At 36.5% G+C, this 19,372-nt stretch overlaps 1 protein-coding gene across 1 annotated transcript in view; it reads left to right on the top strand.

Annotated features, from left to right (window-relative positions):
• Positions 1 to 12,336, top strand: part of IFT57 (intraflagellar transport 57) — a 74,597-nt gene extending 62,261 nt beyond the window's left edge. The window contains exons 7-11 of the mRNA XM_045851374.1: positions 6,675 to 6,746; positions 7,515 to 7,646; positions 9,180 to 9,242; positions 10,915 to 10,981; positions 11,957 to 12,336. Coding sequence (XP_045707330.1) covers positions 6,675 to 6,746; positions 7,515 to 7,646; positions 9,180 to 9,242; positions 10,915 to 10,981; positions 11,957 to 12,135 — 513 coding nt within the window. The 3' untranslated portion in view covers positions 12,136 to 12,336. The remainder of the gene's footprint in view (positions 1 to 6,674; positions 6,747 to 7,514; positions 7,647 to 9,179; positions 9,243 to 10,914; positions 10,982 to 11,956) is intronic.
• The last annotated feature ends 7,036 nt before the right edge of the window (positions 12,337 to 19,372 follow it).

Raw genomic sequence — 19,372 nt, 5'->3', positions numbered from 1 at the left:
CTTCATACATTTTGATTTTATGGTATACTGTGAATCATCATCTGCAGATACATCATCTCAATCCTCCAGTTTCTGAAAAAGGGAGATAATATAATTTGGTTCTTAAGAATTTGGACTGGGGAGGGGATTGTGGTTATGTTACCTTTGCCATCTACCTCACAAGTGACAGAGAGAATTATACATGAGAATTTTTATGAAAGGACTTTGAAAAAAAGAAAGTCTGAAGAAAGGATATTCAGTGTTATTAGTCTTCTCATTACCATGGAGAGAGGTGAATAACTCATCTTTGATAGAGAGGAAAAATGATGCTTAATAAACACACTTTGATCACTTTAGAATAGGTGGCCAGTAAACTCCAGTGACCAATGGGAACTCACCTGATGTATAACAAAAAGAATTCTTGGTTTACCTTAGATACACTTTGGTAATTCATTTGATCACAAAGAATGGCAGCATATAATATGTGGAAAATGCAATAGTTTGGGGATGCTTTCTATTTTCCAGACATGAAACTTTGGAAAGGTCATTTAACCTATCTGATCCTTGGTTTTCCTCCTATAAAGTTTGTACATATATTCAGCTTCTCTGTATCACAAAGAACTCCCAAATTACAGTGGTTTATGATAATAACATTATTTTCACTTAAGATACCTGTCTGTTGATGTGTGGCTCAGCTGCCATTCCACTCCAGCAGTGTTCCATATTTATTTATTCCCAGGCCCAGGCTAAAAAGACAACCCTTATGTGGGACATGGCTGTTATCATAGCTGAAAGAAAGGGCAGGAGAGCTGATGGATGCCTCCTGTAGCTTCTGCATAGTCTTGGCATAGGTCATGGCCTATGTCACCATAATTCCACTCACCAAAGAATCATGTGGCCAAGGTCAGCATTATTGGAGCCGGGAAGTTATGTGTACTCCTCATACAACCAGCCAGCAAATCACACAATCCTCTTAGAGAGAAAGGATGGGGGAAAAGAAGCATGGTATTGACAGGACAGACACATAGACCAGTGGAACGGAATTGAGAGCCCAGAAAGAAACCCACATATACATGGCAAATAATTTTTGACAAAAGAGCCAAACACATGCAGTACAGAAAAGAAAGCCTCTTCAATAAATGGTACTGAGAAAATTGGAAAGCCACATGCAAAAGAATGAAACTAGACTAATATTTCACCATATAAAAAATTAACTCAAAATGGATCACAGACCTAAATATAAGACTGGAAACAATAAAATACATACAAGAAAACATAGATACCAAATTTAGACCTTAGTCTTAGAGGGAATTTAATGAATTTGACCTCAAAGGCAAAGAAAGGAAAAGCAACAATAAATGAATAGGACTATATCAAAATATAAAGTTTCTGCACAGCAAAAGAAACCATCATCCAAACAAAAAGGCAACCAAAGGAATGGGAGAAGATATTTCCAAACAACACCTTTGATAAGGGGCTAATATCCAAAATATGTAAAGAACACAACAACTCAACAACAACAACAACAAAAAACAAGCAATCCAATTAAAATGTGTAGAGGATCTAAACAGGCACTTCTCCCAAGAAGACATACAAATTGCCAATAGATATATGAAACCATGCTCAACTTCAGTAGCTATTAGGGAAATGCAAACCAAAACCACAATGAGAGACCACCTCACAACTGTTAGAATTGATTTTATCAACAAGACAAGTAATTACAAGTGTTGGAGAGGTTGTGGAGAAAAAGGAATCTTCATTTGTGGCTGGTGGGAATGTAAACTGTTACAGCTGCTGTAAAAAATGGTATGGAGGTTCCTCAAAAAATTAAGAATAGAGTTACCCCTCTTCTCAGTATCTACCTAAAAATTCAAAAATATTTATTTATAAAGATATATGCGGCAGGGCCCAAAAAACAATTTATAAAAATTGTGTATTTATTATTACATGTTTAAACATCAGTTGCCCTCAAAGTATTCTCCATATGATACCATACACCTACCGAGATGTGTTTTCCACTGCTTAAAAGTTTTTAATTTTGTCAGTTTTAATGCCTTTTAGTGCTTCTGCCATCTTTTGTTTTACCTCTTCCACATTGGCAAAACATTTCCCTTTGAGACTTTTTTTCATCTGGGGAAACGAAAAGAGCTGCGAAAAAAGAGCTAAGAAATGGTGAAATTGGGTGAGTAGGGAGAGTAGGGCATGGGGGTTGTGCTGTTGTTGGTCAAAACCTGCTGAACACTCAATGCATTGTGGGCAGATGTACTCATAAATCACCCAGCATGAAATGGGCAAGTGTGTTGAGTCTTCAAAAAAATTCACTGAAGCCAAATGCAGCTTCTCACAAGGCCAGCTGGTACACTGATACAGATGGGTTCCCAGAACTCTTACTAGTGGGAGAAGCCTGTACTACAAGGGGCCTGCTCTCCAGAAGATAATGTCATTATTTTTTTGAAGGGGGATCCCTCTTGTATGTTCCACTATGTTCATTGCAGCATTATTCACAGTGGCCAAGACAGAAACAAGCAAAATGTCCTTCAATAGATGATTGGATAAAGAAGATGTGGTACATATATACAATAGTATACCACCTAGCCATCAGAAAAGAAATACTGCCATTTGCAACAACATGGATGGAACTTAAGAATGTCATGTTAAGCAAAATAAGTCAGAAAAAGTCAAGAACCGTAGGATTCACTTATGTGGTATATAAAACTGAAAGCAAAAGATAACAACACAAACAAAAACTCACAGATTCAGACAACAGTATGGTGGTCACCAGTGGGAAAGGGGGGTTGAATGGAAGGTAGAAAAGGGTAAAGGGGGTCAACTAGATGATAGAAGGAGACTTGACTTTGGGTGTTGAACACACAATGCAGTGTACAGATGATGTATTATATATAGAATTGTACACTTGAAACCTATATAATTTTAGTAAGCAGTGTTACCCTAATATATTTAATAAAATTTAAAATAAATTTAAAAAGAAAAGAAAAAAAAGGACGCAAATACCTACTTAGTGATCCAAACCTTTGTGAGTGTCAGATAAGGAAAAGTATATAAAAGTATGTTGTAACCTAATGGATTGTCCACTAACATAAGGCTGTCATTGCTGAACAGTTGCTTTTGCTATTACTTACTTGGGGGATCAGTTCCTTAGATATCATTAAAACCCATCACCTCCTCATTCTTACCACCAACCTTTAGAAAGTTTGTAACCATTTCAGTTGTAGTTTTTTAAAAGCTATGTATTTTGCCTTTTTGTAGTCATGTTTTTAAAATGTTATAAGTATAATCATTTATATTTTCCACTATATTAAACCCCTTTGAAGAACTTCTTAGACATCCAAAAGTTTGTTGACTTTTTTCCCTTCTGACTAAAGTAATAAAATTCTTTTGTAGGAAATTAGGAAAAATAAAGAAGTTGTTTAAAACACTAGTATTCAAATATCTGTCATAATACACACATACAGACAGACATACAAATATACACAAAGACTAATTTTTATTAAATTGACCACTTCATGAATACTCTTCTTTGGGATTTGTTTTTACTTTACTATATGCTGGTTAAAACATATATTTTACATTTTAATATATAATATTAATGTATATTATATGTAATACATCTATAATTATTAAGCCCAGTAATAAAGCATGCTCTCACAAACCCACTACGCTACCCAACTTGAGAACTAGGCAATTATGACACCTTAAAGTCACCTCTGTGCTCCTTGACTGAGGCCCTTTCCACCTGTGGGTAACCACTGTCCTCAAGTTTGTGTATTGTCAACAGCTTTTTTTTTAAGTGTGTGCATATATATAATTTTTCTACAAACAGTATATTGCTGTGTGTTGCTTAGTTTAGAGCTTTATAAGAATGGTATTATATTGTATTATTTTTAGTGGTAAAATGAATATTGCAAAATTAGTTTAAACTTTTACTGTTAGATATTTAGAGGTTTTTTCTACTATTTTACCTTTACAAAGAGGTTGTTCAATCTTTGTGTGTATACCCAATTATTTTCTTGGGAATAATTTGTAGAGATAAAATTGCTGGGTTAAAGGTTAAGAATACTTTTAAGGTTTTTTTTTAATAACTATACATCAGAAAATGTGTCCATCTTGAAGATTTTAATAAAACAAGCATTGAGATTTACCTGGCAGATAATTATAAATCATTACTATCTTTCCATTTTAAAAGGCAATAAGAAACACAAATGTCTCAGTATCTTATTAAATTAAAAAATCCAAAACAAAATTCCTCAATATGTCTGACTCCCTGAAATCTATTCTGTTCCATCACAGGGTGATATTATTATCCCCTTAGTTCCTAAGGCTAGAAACCTTAAAGACACCTCTCTCTTCCCCACCTGCACTTCAGCTTCCTTCAGTCAGTCCTCAAGTCCCACTGGTTCTGTCTCCCCCCTGCCCCAGGAACCCACCCCTTCCCTTCCATTCTCACAAGCACTGCTCTAATCCAAACCTGCTGATGTGTCATGTGGATCATTATGCAGCCTCTTCACTGCTCTCACCTGTCTTTAGTCTCCTGCCTCTCCAAGCATTCCTTCATGCTGTGACTTTTCTCAAAACATAGACTTGTCTTAGAAACTAACAAGGAAAGAATCCTTGATAGCTCTCCATTATCCACATGATAAGATCCACACTTCTTAGTTAAAGCCCTTGATCTAATTTAACCTCCATCTCCAGCTTTGCTTCCCTGTAATTCATCCTCCCCACTCTCCACTCACCCCTGTCCAATCCCAAGAACTCTGTGTTTTATATTCTAGACAGCCTGGGCTACTTGCTCCCTATATATTTTCCTATTTTTCCATGTACTTGTTACTCCTTCAGCCTGCAATACTCCTCTTCTACCCTCCTGGATGAAGTGCTACTCTTGCTCCAGGGTTCCACTGCAATGCCAACTCCCCCATGTAGTTTAACATCAGTGTAAGCTATTGTAGTTACGTATAGATGAGTCAGGCGTATTTGCATCTCTTGAAGTACTTTGAATGTCAAAACATGAAAAAAAATGCTGAGTAGAATAAGCAGAACACAAACTATTTTAAACATCAATTATAATACAACTATATGTAATATGTATATATCTGTATATATGTGTGTTTATACGTATATGAGGACAGACACAGAGACTGATAGGAACACCTGAGCTGAAATTCTTTTTGGAATTAGGCAGATTGAATACTTTTTTATAAAATTAATTATAAAATGATACTTGTTAGGTTTATTTTCATTAAGGAAGATGTATGCTTGGGCTTAAACAGGTATCCATTTTGAGGCTTACCCCATATTTGGTCCAGCTGCAGGAGACCAGCCAGTTGCTTCTCCTCCCTGTTCCAGTGTGGACTGGCTGGGTGGGAGGGGCCTGTTTCCTGGCCAGATCTGTCAAGTCAAAGACACCAGGTGGTGAACAGTCCCCTCAATTGTAAAATGCAAACATTGCACTAGAACACTGTTAAATGGATGCGTAGATGATCTGTAAGGCCCTTTCCAGTTCTCATATTCTGGGATGTCTTTGGTTCATGAGACAGAACAATGCTTAAGAAGAAAGGAAAGTGCTGATTTATCTCTGTTCTAGCACCTTCACTGGTGTCAAGTAGCCGGTTGCTCCTTTCATCACCTGTGAACTGCCCAAAATGTGTTGTGTGGGAAGTTGTACATTTGGCCTCTGACCAAAGTGTACTACTCACTACCTGTGTGGCTTTGGGTGTGTCCCTTTCTGTCACCAGGTCTCTGTTTGCTTATCCGAGAAATGATAAAGGTGAGACTAGATGCTCTGTGAGGTTCTTTGCAGCTTTCCTGTGATTTTATAATTGATGTGTGTGAAAATACCCAAGGATTTTTTACTCTGTTCACTATCTCATGTTTCAGAGTCAGGAAATCAGGAGCATGGGACTACTCACAAAATATTTTTCTCATCACAAAACACTGCACATAGCAAAGTGGAGCATCAGGGTTTGCAAATTGATACATGTGATAGAGGAATGTCTCGGCTCCGTCACTTACTTCAACATGCCATAATATTTGCCCTCTTTTACTGGGTATTTCTCCAGTCTTAAAATGATAATCTTTGGTAATGTAAACTAAAACATTTTGAAGATATCTTATAGGAAATTAAGATGTTGAAGTAGGTTTCAAATATGCACACTAATTCAGATCAGTCTAGTAGTAGTACAGTATATCTCAAAATATATGAACTCCAAAAATCATTGTAGACATCCTTTTTCAGAAAGAGACTCCAAAGTTTTACTGAAGAAGAGGGCTCCATTTTAATTTCTAAGGGACAAATTCATATTTTATATATGAGACTGATTCCAAAGTTGCTTCTGGCAGACATAACTGTTAGTGCTTAAACAAGTATTTCTTTTCCAGTAATTAGATTTTTTTTCATTTTGATAGTCATAAATATTAACCACCAGCAGTGCAGGAATCATTTATATTCAAATTGTCATACATCACTTTGTGAACACATAAAATAATTTACATTTATTTAGAACCTTTTATCCTAAAGTGCTCTACATGTATTTCTTTATAACCTGCTTGCCAGTTATATGTAGGACTTCCACCTGAAATAGGGGAGCAACCAAAGTAATTAAAGTATAAAACTTCAAAAAAATAGAGGAAAGAAGGAAATGTAGTTTTTTACTTGTTCTTATGTACTCTTATAACTATAGGATTGGAGAATCCATGTTGACCAAATGCACCAGCACAGAAGTGGAATCGAATCTGCTTTAAAAGATACCAAGGTATGTGAATTACTTCAAATGAATCAATGTACATTTACTCATCTGCAGAACACCTGTTAGGGAGAACATGAAGAGCTTACTAATTGGAATGTATCATATTATATTTCAGCAGCCCTGACACTTAAACCAACTAAAGAAAGGTAACTTTATATAAAAGCAGTACAGTATATATTATATATATTAGAGGTGTATCTAATATATGTATATATGTGTATAGCAAGAGGAGCATTTAATCATTCTTTCCTCCAAGGGATAACAGAGCACCAGGCCAGCAATACCTAGAATCCACAGCTTCCCCAGGCTTGCTGCCTTGCCAGAAATACGGACTTTGGAGGAGAGCACAAAGAAGCAGAATTGGAATGAGAATTTGCGGGTCTCAGGCTAGAGCTATGTATTTAATGATCTCCTTCCAACTGGAATATTCCAGCCATGCTTGAATTGTGCTAGAAGAAAGTCATGTTATTCCCTTACCTACTTTAATTGTGAACTTCACATAAAGCAAATTTCACTCACATCTATTTTGGATATGCATAAAATGAATGAGTTAACTAACACTGCCAGGTGCTATTTTATTTTAACATTCTGCAAAGTGACTAAACTACTTCTCATCACAGACTTCTTATGCTATTAAAAATTTTAAACTGTCTTGCTTTCACAAGTGGTTGAGAATTTGTGGGATGACTGAAGGTAGACTTAACCCATTTTAAATTATTTTTGAAAAATATATTTGTGAATTTTTTATGTACTAAAATGTCATGGAATTTCTAGGGATTTTTGGACAAACTCCATAATGAAATTGGTAGGACTCTGGAAAAGATCGGCAGCCGAGAAAAGTACATCAACAATCAGCTTGAGCACTTGGTTCAAGAATACCGTGCAGCTCAAGCTCAGCTGAGTGAGGTAACTTAAGAATGCTGTCCAGGGATTTATTCCAATGACCCTAACCCCAAAACTTGACACAGCACTTTCATTGGAGAACTGTGAAATGTGTTTCACAAACAGCAATACAGTGTGTCCACACTTAACATTGTTGACAGCTGTTTGGAAAATGTAATTTTTAACAAAATGACATATAAATGAAACTAATTTTTTTACCATAGGCTAATTGATATACAGAAATATGCCATAGAAACGTAACTCTTGTTTTTATCAGTTAGCTATGATAGAATTGCTTAAAGTTGTAGAGAACCTATCGACAAATGACATCAAGTGAGAACTTACTGTATATTGATTCTCTGCCCACTTTAGAAAGTCAAGTGAGGCAATAAAACTTGTTTCCATTTTACATGTGATAGAAATGATCTCCTAGAAGTCTTTACATGCATTTCTTCATTCGATTTAAATAAATGAAGGCATATGTTTTTGGGGATCAGGGCTTGGAACAGGAACAGGGTGTCAGGACCCCTTGTTTTGTTCCCACCTGCTGGGTGAGTAGGAGGAAGAAGAGTATGCGTTCAACATGTGTTAGGGGGAAAGACACCCTTGCCGTAGTGGCTCACTACCATGTAATGGGGAATGTGAAAACAAGACACATTCAAAGACAAGCAGTTTAATTAAATGAACAAATATTTTAATCCTTCCAAAGTTTTAGAATTTCAACCAAAAAAAATAAAACTTCCAGCCTTGGAAAGAGCAATTCCTGTCCCAGCGGTAGGGATCTAAAGGCTTTTCTTTGAGACTCATGCCCCCTCTTTCCGCATATTGAAGACGACCAGTAAGAACATTTACAAGTGTCAGTTGAAGACATTTGGTTGGTTGTTGTGTTTTTTTTTTTGTCAGAAGAAGAAAAAAATGGAAATAAACTTAAGAAACTAATGTATTTTCAGAAGTTCTCAAAAACCAAAAGTAAAATAATTTTCATTTTTTTAGTTATTTGTTTAATTATTTCCTCATATGCATATTTATTCATGGATATTTTTACTTTTAAAATGCTGTAAAAATCTGATTAAAGACACACTGTATCTCTCAAACTTTGCTATTAAATAATTGATTATTCGATCAATTATTTAATAGCATACTGTCATACTGTTTGTTAATCCTTATTAATTGCTATCCTGATGCTCTATTATGATTGATTTTTTAAAACTGGTTTTGTCTGCATAGCACACAAATTAGATCGACCGAGAGCCACTCTCCTAAACTGTATAATAATGGCTGAGGACAGTTTTTATTGTGAACCATGCCCATGTGAGTTACAGTCAGTATATGAAGGTTAAAGTAGTTCATCCTTTTATAGTGTTTTAGTTAAATACATGGTGCCTATTAGGGAAATAAAATAGCTACAGTTAAATGTCACTTTCCCAGATGTGTTCACAAGTGAGGAGGGAGGTTGTCATAAAATGATATGCACAAATTGCAAACACAAAGAGGTCATATTTAAGTAATCTGCTTCTGTGGTGAATTTGTCATTAAATAAAATGTTTTCTCCCTCAGGCAAGGGAGCGATACCAGCAAGGAAATGGTGGAGTGACTGAAAGGACGAGACTACTGTCTGAGGTGCCCACCATGTGCTCTTGCAGACCTCTCACTTGTCAGCTGGACCCTGGTTCTGAGCCTGGATGATTTAGTGCTGCTGCACTGTGGGTTGTACCAGGCATTGTTTCCTTTGAATCCTTTTCTTTAGAAGAAGATCCCTATTTTCTTATCAGTGAATCAGTTATGTGTGTGTATTCTATTTGTTTCCATAAAATGCCTGAAGTTCTATTAAATTGAACGTAAAACTGGTAATAACATTAGCAAATTCATAACCTTAATTTTCTTAAACATAATAATTATAATTGATATGTAGAAGAGTAGGTAAAGCACTGGCTTAATTTTCTGTAAAAATTTTAATATTAGTCTGCAAGATATAAGATTTGTTTTAGTGATTATTGGTAACTTGTATGTAGTACTATTTCTCTGTCTGCAAATTGGGAGTGGCTTAGAACCCTTTCCTTCTGAGAACTTCTAGAATATTTACATATATTGTTGTATTCATGTTCATCATTTTGAAAGAGAAGTAAGATCTAATATGCATTCCCATTTTTTCACTGAAAAGCTGAGAGAAAAAATACCTTTATTAAGGTCAGTAGCCAATGTGGGACTAAAATCCAAGATTATCTTTGATTACAATCCAGTATAATTGTTACAAATTTTTCTGTATAATACAATTAAGCTTCTTTTATAGAAATTATTTGAGGAGTAAATAGTTATTTTAAAATATGAAAAATATAACTTTAAAAATATTTAGCATTTAATCCTGTGGTTCTTCTAGGCAAATAAAACATTATATAGGAATAAATTGCTCACTTAGGTTGAATAAATTAACACTCGAGGGGAGTCCAGGGAACCATTTAGTTCTTTTGGAGCAGGTAGTTATCCTCAGTTGTAACATTTCAGGTGCTTGAAAAAAATTAATTTGCTTTACTTGGATGAGCACTTTATTCCCAAGGAAGTTTTTACTCACCAGTTTGCTAAAAAATAAAGCCAACTAAGTTGTAATAATTACCGCTTAGTTCTAGATCATAACAAAAATTTTCATTTTTATAAAAGATGGTATTTCCCTACATATATTAACTCTGGCTTGAAATTTTGTTAATAATGGTCATATAAATTTGAGGGTGTAATTTTATAATTTTGAGTGTCATGTGGAGTACAGATAAGAACCAGTCCAATACCAGTGTGCCTCTTGGAGTTAATGGTTGGGATAGAGCAGTTAGAATATTTTCATATATGGCCCTATGGTATAAACATTATTTTAGTGTGCTGTAAAGATAAAACTATAATATTAAGAAAGACATCTAGTAAGCCTGTAGAAATCCTAGGTAGACTCTAGGGTGTTCACACCATGTTAGTGAATAACTAACTGATTGTTAAAGACTGGCCTGGGAGCCACTGTGGGACAACTGAGTGTCTGAACCTACAAGGGCAGAGTTTCTGTCTGTCATGTGACCACCTGGTACCGCTGATGAGGAAGTGCTTTGGGGAAGTTCGACCTTAGGGGCACTCTCAGGAGATAAAAAGCTTTGTATGGCTGCATATTTTATTATTCAAATTATGTCCCAAGTACTCCTAGTATCTCTAATTCTTTATGCATGTATTGTTTCCAAATTAATTTTAATACATCATTCAAAAACTTAGAAAGTTTATTAAAATTCAGTGCTCATGAAAACATTTTTTTTAATGAAAGGTTACCGAAGAACTAGAAAAGGTAAAGCAGGAAATGGAAGAAAAAGGTAGCAGTATGACTGATGGTGGTAAGTACACCCCCATTTTAAGGAGAAAATCAGCAAGAGAAGAATATTTCCTTGAGAAATCTACTTAACAAAATGGTATTAAAATGGGGAGTTTGCTTTTTAACATGAATTTGTTGAGGAGAGTTGCATGGTGCCAAAATGATGTCTGATAATCCGTATACAGTTTTCCTTATAAATTAGCTGGGAAGAGCCATTTTTTTTAGCTATAATTTAGGATTTTTTATATTCAAATGGAGTGAGAAATATGTATGCACTCTGTTGTGCCAATTTAAAAAAGTATTTCATTCTTTTTTCATCAAATGAGCTTCATTATCCCATTTTATGTACCAAAGAGCACTAAGTATGATGCCCAAATGACACGAAGGCCGTGATCTGATGGCCTCTTGAGTCTTCCCTCTGCCCCGGTTGACCTGACTGGTCAGAGGTCAAATAGAGAAGAATTAATAATCCTTCGGTAATCATCCTCCATCATGAGCTAGTTATTTTGACATGACCCAGTGGTGACTGCCTAAAGCCCTTCTGTGTTCTGGAAAGATTTTCTAATGGTATATACTGAGCCATCTTTCGAAAGGGACATGTAGGGGTTTTGCAGTAGCATTGAATGAGCCCATTGTGTATATCTCAAAGATAATTCTTTCTTTTCTTTTTCTCCCAGTGTATTCCCTTTCCCTTCAGACAAATGTACCAGCCCATAAAAATATATTGAAGACACCCCTAAACTACCTCTTTAAAACTCTTTCCCTAGAAAAGTCAGGAAGTTCAGCCTCAGTACTTCAAATGCTGTGTCATTGCCCATCCTAAAAATCTCAGGAGGTTAAATGCCACAGCAAAAGCGGTATGAATGTCAGTAAGTTGTTGGCTGTGTTTTTAACCCTATTTTTGGCTGACGGCAAAGTGAGGAAAATGTTATACAATTCTGTAATAGGATGCTACTCCAAATAAACATTTTTACTCCATGTTATTTTCATTTGGTAGCTCCTTTGGTGAAGATTAAACAGAGCTTAACAAAGCTGAAGCAAGAAACCGTTCAGATGGACATCAGAATCGGCGTTGTGGAGCACACACTGCTCCAGTCGAAGCTGAAGGAGAAGTCCAACATGACTAGGGACATGCATGCGACAGTCATTCCAGAGTCTGCAATGGGTGCTTATTAAAACATACTGGGTGTTTGTGTGTGCTTCTGGTTAGCTGGTTTTTTATGTCAAATCATATTTCATGTTGCACATTTCAAAGCACAATTATACCTCTAAACGCATGTTCAATGGGTATTTTTATATACACAACATATTGTATCATGGTGATTATGAATGGTTAAAACCTTTACATGAATATAATATTTAATAAAGTAATTAAAAATTCTCACTTTTAAAGAAGCTTTCACTAATCATTACATACGTTAAATGTAAGGTTAACCCCTACCTGGTTGTTCCTTTTTCTTCTTGTTCTTTTTTTTTTAAGATTTTATTTATTTTATTTTTAGAGAGGGAAGGGAGGGAGAAAGAGAGAAAGAAACATCAATGTGCGGTTGCTGGGGGCCATGGCCTGCAACCCAGGCATGTGCCCTGACTGGGAATCAAACCTGTGATGCTTTGGTTTGCAGCCCACGCTCAATCCACTGAGCTACGCCAGCCAGGGCTCTTCTTATGTAAGCCCGTGTGTGACCCCTGCTGTCTGTAAGTTAGTCAGCTGCTCTCACCATGTGGACCTTTGACACAGGCCCGGCCACCTTTGGTTCAGTCCACTCTGCAGGGCCCACAGGCAGCTAGCTGTGGCTGCAGATTCCTTCCAAGAACCCGCACTACCACTGCATCAGCTTTATGGTCACCTGAAATTACATTTTAAAAAAAGAAAACTTCACTGTCCTTATCAACATTTGAAGTTTTATTATTTATCATGAGTATTTCATGACTAAAGTGACTTTATATTTTCTGTGATTTAAGGCCAGCTAATAAGTAAATAAACAAATATTTCAGTCATGTGCACTTAGCTCCTGTAGTGACAAGAAGGTATATACATGTCACAGTTCTACTTTTTTCTGTGCCTTTGATAATACGAAGGAATCCTTTTGTAGCTAAAGGAGGGAGAGCAAGTCCATTTAAACCAGCATCCTGGTACTGGTGATGGGTGCATGCCCATCTCACTGCGCAGCTCTGTGGACCCAGATTTCTGAATGATAAAATATGAAACATTACAGAGAGCAGATTTACGACTAAGGGAATATGGTGCAGGAGCACTAACCAGAAGACAGTCTACATTTACTTTTGTATAAGTTTGGTGGTAAATTTTGATAAGGATATTATATATAGAACAACAAAAATAATAAAATCCCTTTCTCATTTTTAGCCTAATATTCTCTACTTCAAGTTTTTTTCTTAGCCTTTACTCTCTAGACATATACTCTAACACACAATTTTTTTCTTCAAGCTCTCTTAAGTTTAGATAAAAGGAGATCTATGATTAAACTACTCTGTTACTCAAGAGGGTGGCAATGAATACAATGGCAAATAGGATGGTTTATCTAATTTATAAAGAAGAGGGGGAAATCCACCATGCGATTATAGGCAGTTTGGAAAAGTCCAAACTTTTCCTTTACGGTCATTGGGAGGAGCTGAATAGAGTGAAACCTAACGTTGGTCCCACAAGCTAATAGTGATGCCCCTGGAGTTTACTTACATAAGTGTTGTCAGAGCTGAGCAGTGTTTTTTGTTGTTGTTGCTGGGTTGTTTTTTGTTTTTTTTTTTTTTATGAATTCAATCAGTGTCAAGAACCCTTCTCAATAAATCAGAGCTCTCCATAAAATGTATTTTCACTCAGAAGAAAAGTACACTCTCCAGTTCATGCAAACACGCAGTAATCTAAGCACCTTTCCAATGAGTAGTGTGAGCAGCTTGTTTGCCTTCTCTGAAACAATCCAGTTTGCTCTGGGTGCCCTTCCTCTCTGTTCCCAGGGAGCACTGTGAATACCTCTAATGTAGGATTTCCTGTACTGCGTTAGAATTTTCTTTTTCTACCCTCTCTAGATGTAGCTTCTTGAGGACAGGGAGAAAGTCATTTTCATTTCCATATTTGTAGTCAAGTACCTAGCACATAGAGTGTGAGTTAGTGAGTGAATTGTGTGGATGACTGGCCTTGTGCAATTCCAGAGTTTCAAAAGCATGGCATATTTAGTGACTATGAGTTTGACACAGTTTCATCGAAGTAATTATAAATGATGGATTTTCCTCTGTGGCATTGCATTGACATTGGAAGCATCAGTGTGAACTCATGGTTTTTTCATACATATAGGTTAATAGAAATAACTAGACATGCATGCATATTTACTTATTTGGTCCTCTGAGAGGGCCTAGAAGCAGTGATATCCCAGAAATAATAATACCTGCCATTCAGATCTTGGTTTCTAAATTTTCTACTAAAAAAAAGCTTATTAAAAAATTACTGCTTCCTGGCCTGGAGCAGAGAAAGGACAAAAATGAGCCTGAAATATCTTGCTGTCAGAAAGCAAAGAAGTGCTCAAAGAATGATGGGAAAATGGCAAAAGGACACAAAGATTGAGGGGTATCCCTCCAGCCAAGTTGGGACAATTGAGCATGAAAGTAAATGATTATAGTGATGAATCTAACCCATATAATAAAATAAGAAACCATGAGTCTATAAAGATAGAAATAAACGAATCAAAGGAGAAAAGTCTTCTTTACAATAGAATAACAGCTAATGTAAAAGCAATACTATATTTAGAAATCACCATCTGGCAACTACCATAGTGGTAATTTTGGGGGGCAAGAATCAGCAATGGATGCTAAAACTAATAGGTAAAAGTTCAATAAGAAACTGAATATTAACATTGTCTCAAAGTAAATTGTAACTGTAGAGATCAAAAGTTAACATCACTCGTAGTGGAGCAAACAAACATCATGTGTCTCCTGACAAGGGCACGCACACCCTTGTGCCATTGCTGCTGAAAGCGCAGAACCTGAGTCTCACGGGGGAAGGGTCAGGTAAATTCAGGGGGATGAACATGGTAGAAAATGGCCTGTATTCTTCAAAAATTATAGTAAGGTCATGAAAGAACAAGAACACAGAAATTCTCCCAAATTAAAGGAAACTAAAGGGACATTATTAGATGTCCTGGGCCAGGACAAAAGTTTTTTTGTTATAAAGGACATAACTGGGATGACAGGTAAAATTTTAGTAAGGTCTATAGATGAATAGATTTAACAGTATTAAATCAATGTTCATTATTTGATATTTGTACTGCGGTTACATAAGGAAATGTCATTGCTTTTAGCAATGCATACAGAAGTATTTGGATATAAAGAAGAATGTCAGCAATTTACTCTCAGATTGTTCAGAGAAAAAAATACGTGTTTGTGTGTGTGTGTGTTTACTGTGTATCTAGAGAAGGAGAATGATAATGAAAATGAATTGTTAACATTTTAGAGAATCTGGACAAAGATATATAGAAATCTATTATACATTTTAAAATATTTTCTATAAATCTGAAATTATTTCAAAGTGTAAAGCTTAAAAATAATGGTTCTTAGAAATTACACACTCAATATAGAAGTTAGCCTCCTCTGAATCAAATAATCAACTTGAAATCATATGACCTTCCAAATAAAATTATATGGCCCATTGAATACATCTTAAACTCACAATTTTATTATCATTGATTTATTGATTATAAAACCAAGTAGGAACAATTTTTTGACAACTCTAAGGAAGTTTTTTTCTGTTGCCCTCTAATTTATTTCAGCGTTTCCCATGACTTTGACAAAAAAGCTAAAGTTCCTATAACTGTCAAATCTTAGAAATGTTAAACAAGTTTCATTTTCTTCACGTCTTCCCAACTACACTGTAAATCTAAAGGCAGCAGATGTAGTTCCATTTTTCACAAATATGTAATCACAGACCTTTTTTTAAAACCTTACCCAAGGACATTTTTTCATTGCTTTTAGAGAGGAAGGGGGAGAGGGTTAAGAGGGGGAGAGAGGAAGAGAAACTGATATGACACAGAACCATCGTTTGGTTGCTTTCTGTGCACACCCAACAAGGGTCCAAACCTGCAACCCAGGCGTGTGTCCAGACCAGGAATCAAACCTGTGACCTTTCAGTCTGCAGAATAACGCCCAACTAACTGAGCCACACCATCCAAAGCCACAGACCCCTTTAACAACCGAACACACTTTGAGAAAGCAAATTTAGGTAAATGAGCATGTGAAAATCAGTGTACAAATTTGAGATTATTTTCCAACCTTTTATTAGAACCAGCCAACCTATGTAAGAAAATAAGAGATATGCTACACTGATTCATAACTTTCCTGCCTGGATGGCTAACAAGCATGTGATGCTCTTTGGATGTTAATAAACTTCAAAGATGTGGGAAACTTCATAAAGAACCTAGGATTACATGACCAAACGTTTTTCTTCTTAAAACTCATCTGTAGCCCTGGCTGGTATGGTTCAGTGGACTGAGCACCAGACTGCAAACCAAAGTGTTGCCAGTTCAATTCCCAGTCAGGGCACATGCCTGGGTTGCGGGCCAGGTCCTCAGTAGGGGGCGTGCTAGAGGCACCCACACATTGATGTTTCCCTCTTTCTCCCTTCCCCTCTGCCTTAAAAAAAATCTTTTTAAAAATTTCTTCTGTGCAAGTTCAAAAAATTGTTTAAAGCAGTCTTTATTATAACAATGCAATTAAATGTAGTTAGAATATACTGCCCTACTGTGTGGTCAGATAGCATTGTCATCGCTGTAGATTTTTGTAAACTTAATGTGACTAACAACCAAGTCATAAATCCACAATTTTTCTGCTTAAAAAGGAGGAATGGTATTTTAAGGGGTAAAAACAATATTGGATTCACTAGATTTGGAGGAACTTTTTTTTGATGAGGCTTTTCTTTTAAAAAAATGAAAAATACAGGAGAGGAGACGAAGAACTATGCTCATCTTAATGTATTATAAATTACACATCTCACGTTAGATTTTCATAATTAAGTGTTTTTAATAACAGACTTGCAAAACTCAAATCTGATTCTCTGACTTACCATCACGTTTCAGGCCCTCCTTAGGCCCCTCATACTTTGTTCTTGCATTGCTAAGTGCTACAAGGACACTTCCAGTTGATGACCAGATAGTACCCTGTGGCCCACCACCTGCTTCTTCCCACACCCTACTTGAGAAGCTATCAGAAAGGCTTCAAGCTCTCCATACATAGCCCCTCCATATATGGGGCAGTTGTTAACAACTAGTTAACCACTTTCTTACCCTGCAAAGCATTCTCTAGACTAGCAACCTACCAAGTTCCTAACTATGTTTGGGCATCTAACTCAAATAGGAAACTTTTTAAAAAGTACCCAATTTCTGAGCCCTCTTCCCCTCAATTCTTAGTAACTAGGTTCTGGGTGGAACTGGGGGGTGAGAAACTTCAAAAAGCTTCTCTAGTGATTGGTCCAGCTAATCTAAGAATTACTGTGGGGTCCTACCCCTCCAGAAATTTTCCCTGCCTGTAAGTACATAAAACATCTTAGATCTAAAAAGTTACTTAAAGAGGATCAAAATTAAACTGTGGCCTATATACTATCTTAACAGCCCCACCTGCGGTCATTTTTAATAATTACCCTAGATTATTTAATATATGCTAGAGTTTGAGACATATTAATAGTAAAACTGATGCACACACAAAAATCATTAAAATGTGCCCCAAAAGGTTAAGGGGACTGCTTACATACAAATCAAGATTATAAACTGCAGTTTTCTACATGGTTCTCAGTGCCATCTGTGGCAGCTCTGTGGGACTTCACGGTCACAGCACTTGTCCCCCATCCCCACCCATCGCATCCCAGAGCCGTATTGTACAGCCATGTCTCCGCTCCTGCCCACCGCCTGTTTTTTCTCTATTCCCTGTGTAAAGGCTTTTGCATGGAAGAGTACATGGGGAGTCCAGACACTGATTCCTCCCAAACCTGCCGGTAACTTTCTGCACGACTATGAGGACCTCCCATCTCCTCAATGTTGAGATTTTTCTCCTGCAGAGTTGGGGGAAGGGCTCAAATATGCTGAATGCTTCTGGCCCTAAAATGCATGATTTTAAATCTTTAGCAGGCTCTCCTCCACTGTTCATAACTAGCAATGGTGTACCAGCTCCGAATTGCTGATCATCAGATATCTGGAAACTTTAAGAGCAGTTGTTAAACTGTTGGTAGCTTAGAACCAGCCCATAATGCGGATATTTACCCATGAAATAGGAAAACACTAAGAATTAGGGTTTTAAAAAGCAAAACCAAACTAAACAGAGAGCTGGTTTACCAACACACCACTGATAGTAAGTATACCAGAACCAAATGCAGTAAATATATAACAGAATGTTCCACCATATTTTAAGGTAGATTTTTACAGTACTAATTGAATCACATCAGATTTGTAGATTGTTCTCAAAAATCATTAAGTTTCCATAAAGCTACTCAGTGTGTCAAATGTGCATCCCCTGTACCATTTTATTGATGTTACTTTACTGCCTGCACAACTAAACCCAGGCCGTTTTAGTGCTTCTCAAATCAATAGGCTAAAGCAGCCTAAGCATCTTCCTACACAATGGATTCAAAGACCATGCTTGTATGACTGAAAAAATGGGGAATGCACAACTAGTTCAATTACCTGACTATAAAAAAACAACTAATTCAGTTCACTGCATCATTGATCCCTTTAATTGTATAGCAGCTTCCTATTGATAACAGGAAATGTCCCTGAGCCAACCATGCTGAAACTGAAACTGGCCGGTTTTCCACAACCATAAATTTTAATAAGGATTCTATTATGCATAATACGCAGAGACTAAGAATCACAGCCGGAGCTTATTAGATTTTTAAAAAATTTCACTGACCTATTTCCCCTGCATATGACCCAATTTCTCTTCTGCTTCCTGGACTTTGTTAGTCATTAAATGTTAGCCTCTACTTATGTGCATGCCTGGATACTTTATTTCATATAGAGGTTGTGATAATTTTAAACCATCTATCTATTTGGTTTTTGGAAACCATTCAGCCACCCATGAGCTTTACAGAAGGTTCTGCTGACCTAGAAGTGATAACTTCAGTCACATTCTGACCTCTTGATTTAGGCAGATGCTATAAATGTGTATTTTTTGTAGTAAAAATACAACAAAAATGTGATGGCTAGCTACTGTATCTTGAGCACAGTATTAGGTACTTAGGGAAACAACTATGAATAAGCTATAATCCCCCCTTCCAAGAGCTCACAGCCTAATGGGAAAATGTGTGCATGACAATCAAAGGTTACAGTGGTAAGTTCCATATCACAGGATAGGCAATGTTATTGGAGCTTGGTGAGCAAAGAATTCCAACTTGGAGAAAACAAGAATTCATAGAGGGATGAGT

Source organism: Phyllostomus hastatus, unplaced genomic scaffold, assembly GCF_019186645.2.
Source record: "Phyllostomus hastatus isolate PE091 unplaced genomic scaffold, TTU_PhHast_1.1 phas_contig_86, whole genome shotgun sequence".
Lineage (NCBI taxonomy): Eukaryota > Metazoa > Chordata > Mammalia > Chiroptera > Phyllostomidae > Phyllostomus > Phyllostomus hastatus.
This window is presented reverse-complemented; position numbering and strand designations above follow the sequence as displayed.